General features: G+C 41.2%; 1 protein-coding gene across 1 annotated transcript in view; it reads right to left on the minus strand.

The window, feature by feature from the left end:
* lsamp (limbic system associated membrane protein) overlaps positions 1 to 4,598 on the minus strand; it is an 888,177-nt gene extending 883,579 nt beyond the window's left edge. Inside the window, 1 exon segment of the mRNA XM_034167919.1 lies at positions 4,201 to 4,598. Coding sequence (XP_034023810.1) covers positions 4,201 to 4,355 — 155 coding nt within the window. The 5' untranslated portion in view covers positions 4,356 to 4,598.
* Between the last annotated feature and the right edge of the window lie 2,247 nt (positions 4,599 to 6,845).

Consider the following 6,845-nt stretch of genomic DNA (forward strand, 5'->3'; position numbering starts at 1 on the left):
ACATTTGTAAAGATTGCATTAACTACTTTCCCTTATTCCGCAATACTTTATGTATCATTTGTTAATAATGTACAAAGCTCAAATCTCTTTCCCCATCACTATAAGTATGCAGTTTTAAAGACTTTATCTATGTATGAATTCTTCTTTCAATGTATGAATAAGCCTTAACTGAGCATTAGTTAAGGATTTTTAATATCCTTGTGGTGATTAAATTTGTTTTATAACTCATTTGTATATGCTTAATATATATTTTAATCACAATCTCAAACAGTTGACCAATTCACTTTTATATATCCATTTTTAAATGCTTATCAACACATTAGTAAAGTATTTGGTGGAAGCTTAACTAAAGTGATGGTTAAATTTGCATTTTTAACTCACTTGTAGATGCTAATTACATACTCAGAGTCACCAATAGTTGACCAATTCACTTTTATATGTCCATTCATAATGGGATATAATGGGACGGTATCCTTTATCGACTGACAAAGTTTGATCTGGATCTGATTCCAGATTATAGAGTTTATGGCCATTTAATTTTAACATTGAAAACACTATTTAATGTATATTTTGCATTATATCTCAATCAAAAGTGCCTTAGTCACTGTCATTTTTCTGTTATGGATTTACCTACACCACCAAAATTGGACGGAGCTTCCAATTGCCTGTTTGTCTATCTTCCAGTTACCAGTCAGAAACCAAGTGCCAAAAAGCAATGACAAATTGTGCATAGCAGAGATACCCAATGTTCTGTGAAAATGATCTGAAAAAGAATTCAGAAACCAAAAAAGTTGGAAAAAAGCTGACAACACCACAAGAAAGTTTGATTCAAGTGCATGAACTAAATGCATACTCCTAACATTTGATCACATCTAATTTAGCTTATGAAAAGCCACTTCTAACACGACTTTGACCTTGAAAATTTTCCCAAGGTAAAAATTTCTGAAATTGGAAACTCATGTTGCCAGAGGTTTGCACTCTCCGAGCGCAGTGCTCTAGTTTTTGAATGTTGCACCCAGTGCCGAAGTCAAGCAGCTTACATGTCTTCACGCTACTTTTCCCCAATATCTGCAATGATGCTGCAAATGCATAAGTTTGAAGCATGTTGAAAAAGTTTCCATTTGCTTATTTGTTCAGTGTGACACCGTTGTGAGGTAAAATACATTTCCTTTCTCATTTCAGCAGTGAGATACACTGCTGTGTGTTGTGTTGGCCACATACTGTTTCCTTTCTCCGGGATTGCTGCTGTCGTGCCATGAATATCACAGTGGCGACAGCCACAGGCTCCACTAAAGGAGCAGAGGCTGTATTACGCCTGCAGGTCACCAATACACCCTCGGCCTTCACAAAACCCAGCTTACATAGAATCAGATACACTGTGCAGTTCGACAAATTACTAGCCCAAAGCCTCCCATCCCTGCTCAAAGTCCCTGCGTTTTGAGCCCTCGTGATTTTCCCCCTCCGATTCCAATTGATCAGGTGGAAACTGGGTGTGAAAAGCAGTCGGTGTTTTTCAGCGTAACCACAGGGGTTCTGAGTTGCAGGCTATAGTTGCGTGACTGGTAGTAAATAAAACTGATGTATGACTGGATCTATTTTTAACATGGAATTAATTGTGACGTGTGCTATTATTCCCGTATTTGTAAAAAGAAAACTGTTGTATCACAGTTACTTGATAGGGGAAGCACTGAAAATACAATGAAATCCATTTGGATTAAATTATTTGCTGCAAGACTGATACTCTATACTGACAAAAAATACATATATGAAGCTATATGGTTGTTGCTATTTAATCTTCTGATTTCCAGAAAATGTAAACATCTCTCTGATTGGACTGAGAGTAGTCACCCAGTCTGCACGCATTAGAAATGTACTCTGTTCCTCCTGCAAAGCAGGGGGATGAAAGTCCCAAACTACTGGCCAAACATTATATTTCACTGAAACCTGATGCTTTTTAAACCATTAAAATCTTTCTTAAATAAATACAGTGTTTCAGCTTTTTATTTCAGATTGATTTTTTATTCTTTAATGTTTTTTCTCCAACACACAGCTGCTCACCTCATTCCTCAGAGGGTATTGGGCTTGTTCACTGACAGACGTGCTACCGCTCCCGATGTGTCTGTTCAGAACATGCATAATTTTTGGAGCAGAGCAGCTTGCTAAATGTATGCCTGCATTGATTATTTAACTAAAACAACATTTGAAATTTATAAATTCAGAGTTTTCTTCAGAAATATGAGCTAATATGGGAAGAAAGGTGAGCTAGCTTATAAACTATGGACAATGTTAGGAACAGACAACAGGCTAATTAATGTTCCACAACTTTTAATCACATGAACCACTAACAGACTCACCTTGCCAATGAAAGAAATGGGTGACATACTGTCACCTCTTTCTCTTTTCTGAGCTTTTTCTCATTTCTTTTTTGCTTCCTGAGTTCTGAGGCATCCTGCCATCTCCACCACCACTCGCCGTCTTTGTGAAAATTATTAGGCTCTGCAGCTGTCTGATGGAGCAGTTGGACTGAACCATTTTATGTAAATAAAGAGGGGTGGAAGTTGAGAAATACTTCCAACAACAAATAAATTTAGTGTTACCAATACATTGTAAATAAATTACATGTGTGATTGTAAGTTTATTTGTCCTATCATTTTTTTCAGTATTAGAACTGTATTAGGGGCCTCTCTGGGCTCCTGTCAATTACGGGCCCCTAGAATCATTCTTCTTATTCTCCCTTTTTTGGCACCCCTGGCTGTAGGTTCCCTCACTCATCTCCACTTTAGATCACCCAGTTTTGAGAACTGCCTACTCCAAAGGCATTTACCCAATGCTCGATTTACGATATAGTACCACACTGTTTAGTCTTTGTTCGTGACTGATGGAAATGAAGTCCAATTCAGAAAGGATTTTCTCATCACGCCATGACATCACCTCGAAAAGAAACCCCAGCTGCTGGGTGAAGGCTGACTGTAGCAGAGATACAGTCAATTAGATTTTGAAAATGAAAAGCACAGAAGTGACACAGGTTTGAGATCAGCAGTCGTACTGTGGAATATCTAATGTGATCGGCGGGGAGGCTCGGTAAAGAGAAGGAATCCATTTGAGAGATGCACCCTGTGTTTCTGCAAGAGTGTTCCAAGCATGTGATTGTGCAAGTCTAAGCAGGCTATCAGCCAGCCTGCGTTAAAGGTCCATCCCGTAATTACACTCGCACTTATGAGGGAAAAGACTGTTTCAGAGTCTGCAACTGCAGCACGGATGGTGGTGTTGTGTGCGCACATCATCATGTGGAGAAAGGGGTGGGCTGGGGGGAGCTCTGAAATGCCAAATTTAATAATCCCCTTGCATTTAAAGACTGTGACAAACACATGGCACAGACCACGTGGTTACTGACATCTGTCCAACAGTATCACAGTAGCACCAAGCTGACAGCTTGAGTTGTGTAGTCAGTGATTAAGTGGGCTGAAAAGCTTTTTATAAACAAAAATTAGTGCGTGCTACAGACAAAACTCATACATCCGGGTTCTTTAGGGGGGGGTTAATTGGTATTATTTTGACATTTATTTTGCCATTACATTTTCCGTTTGAAAATGTTTCAATAATAATAATAATAATAAATATAAAAAATCGGTGAAAAAGTCACGATTGGATGCAAATTACCAAAAAAAAAAAAAAAAAGCACAGAAAATCTGAAAAAACTAAAAGACATAAAAAGCAACGTGAATGAATCCGAGAATCCTCAAATCTGACGCGCGCGCGCGCACACACACACACACACAGCACAGAACAGCACAGCAAAAACTGTGCTTATCTGTGCAGCATCTGAGGGCACAGTGGAGGGAAAAAGGAGAGAAGAGAAGCCTCTTTAGCTTCAGCTTCTCCTTGCGTCACGCGCGCAATTGTGCCAAAACGAACGCTTTTTAAAAGCGGGGACGCGGCGCCTGCAAACTCCTCATGCGCAAGAGTTTGCAACACAAAGTGACAACTGCAGTCAAAACCATGACGCTTGAGCGTGTGACCGACTGGTGCAATAAAAGTTGGCAATCTCAGCAGCATGTTGGAAGACTTGGTCACAGTTAAAAATGCACACTGCATCGTCTCAGCGGGCTCAGATCGAAACCCTCCCAAACCTCCCCGCAGCGCTCTGCGTGATGATGCTGATCCCGAAGGAGGAGAGAGGAGGAAAGTTGAAAGTCTTACCTGATAATCGCCGTGTCGCCCTGGCGGATGGTGATGTTGTCCGTAGCGCGTTGCATGTCCACGCTCCGGACGGGGAATCCTGTAGGGATAAGACACAGCAGTCTGAAAAACGAAGCTTGTATTTGCCTCCAACACGATTTGCGTCCGGCTTGCATTTTTTTAAAAACAAAAAAACAAAACAGCACACGAGCGCGCGACTCGGGAGCTTATAGATCCAAAGTGTGCACGGAGAAAAAAGGAGGCTGAGGAGTTGTCCAGACTTTGTTGGAAACCACGGGACGTCCTTATGTCCAAAAGGAGTCCAGAATGGATGAGTGATGAGTTTCCAAACAGACCGTGGGGAGAAAAACGCGTCCTCGCGCTGTAGTCCACTGACGCGTAATGCTGCGCGCGTAAAGGGACGGCACAGCGGTGGAGAGAGAGAGAGAGAGAGAGAGAGAGAGAGAGAGAGAGAGAGAGAGAGAGAGAGAATGGCAAAATCACACACTGAGTTTCCAGCCGCCCGCCTGCGATGCTCCCATATTGTTTGTCAGGACAACAGCACCACCTGAGGTCCCTTTCAGTGAGACACAACTGCGTGGAAATTGAGGGGGGGGGGGGGGGGGGGGTGATGGGGGAGATCATTTTGTTACAACACACACAGTTGGAGCTTGTATATTTGGGAAAACTAAAGAAAAGGAAATCACAAGAAAGGTCCACTGCGCAGGTAATCTAATGAAAATCCTCCCAATTAGGGCTTTTGGTTGCTTGTCGTGCCTTTGAGCAAGGCAGTCACTCCCTAATAGGTTCATGATTAATGGTGTTAAAGGCAGCTGTGTGCTGTTACCTCTCTGGAGATGCAGTCAGGCAAAAAAAAAAAAAAAAAGAGTATCACATTACTATTACTGGTCAAAGAAAAGAAACTGGATGCTCACATTTATCCAATCAGAGCCTCCCAAAGCTTTGGACCATGAACTCTCCAGTGGATACAAGCCTTTTTCTACTTAACTGTGAACCAGGCTGGAAAATTACATCATTGTGCTGCAAAGTAGAAGACACTCAAACCTCTTCCCCAGACGGGGCCTCATACAACCAGCAAGGGCTGAGTGTTATGGTGTTCACACAACCACAATGTCTATATATGTGTGGGCCGCAGCCACTCAGTGCTCCGTGAAGTTATTGCAGGTGGGCCAGTCATTAAAAAATAAATAAAACCATCTTTGATTTTTCAGATTTGCAATGAAATTTGAAATTACTATTTTTAAAATGTATGTATCAGTAATAAAACAGAGGTTTGTGATTTATATTATATTTGATTATCTGGTATAGTTTTACATTTTATACAAATATAAGGGTGTATAAGGAAATACTTAATCTTGGTCTCATGGAAAACAAAATTGTTTGGGTGGTCCTCAGAAATTTTTCTGAAAACTTTCTGCAAATGTTCATATTTCAAGATTTCAAAGTAAGGTGTGACATTCTTAAAGGCCCCTTTACACATAGTGCAAATTTGGTCGAAGTGCACATGAAGCCGTAATGGTATGCAAACTGTGTAATTTTGCAGCTGCTTTCAACGCCTTGTACACCTGTTGCCACAACTGTTTGCGCACACCAGTGACTTACAGACAGAGTGTGCGCTGTGCAAGCCCATCGAGCCCCCTCGTGGCAGGTGTCGGCCAAATTCCAGGTGACACACATGAACATCTAACACCGCTTGCATGGCACTTAGAAAATGTCAGGAGGTGTGGCTGGCCACTGAAGCAGCTGTGGAGATCTGTCATTCTGGACATCCCAACTGGACAGTACTGTGTTTGGACAGACATGGACTAACGACTGACCACGTCTGTCTGTTTGCTGTCATCAAGTGGACATAAATAAAAACATATATCACTGTGGTGACAAGCTGCAGCAAGCGAGCGCGCATGTGTACAGCATGCACATGGACAGGCTGCCCCCAGGTTGAAATGGACTGTCAGATCATCACATGCAGCAATCTGACTGTCACGTCACCCACATGAGTTCTGTTCCACATGATGCGGTGTCCTGTAGCACACCGTCCACAAGACACGCATGTCGGCAGAACATGCGCGCGGGCTGGAAGGACACGTGCCAGCAGATGTAGACATGAATGAGATGAGCGAACTGCTTCTCTTTCATGTCATTTCATGACTGCGTCAGTGACCATGGGTCATCAACATAGGAACAGACGGATCATGTTTGTATTGCCCGCTTGATAAGAGGGATTTAATACAATAAGATAAGATAAGACTTTATTGATCTCACAGTGGAGAAATTCACATGTTATTTCAGCTCTTAAAAAAGACACACAAGATGGGTGCGAGTGGAGGAAAATATTCATCAAACAGCGTGTGCAGGGATAGGCAATAATAATGATACTTGTAATAATACAATAAGATAAGAGAATGAGGTAGAAATAGAATATATATATATATATATATATATATATATATATGTACATACATAAGTACATACGCAAATATAAACATGATTGGAATTGAAAAAAGATAGGAGCATCTTATTTACAATATGTGAAGTGGAATTTAGATGTGATAAGGTGACATTAGTGCTGGGATTTGTAAATGAGTTGTTATTGCACATGATTTGTGGACATGTGATGTTTTTATGTGGTGCATCGTTTCTATTTT

The sequence above is a fragment of the Thalassophryne amazonica genome, chromosome 4 (genome assembly GCF_902500255.1).
Source record: "Thalassophryne amazonica chromosome 4, fThaAma1.1, whole genome shotgun sequence".
Taxonomy (NCBI): Eukaryota; Metazoa; Chordata; class Actinopteri; order Batrachoidiformes; family Batrachoididae; genus Thalassophryne; species Thalassophryne amazonica.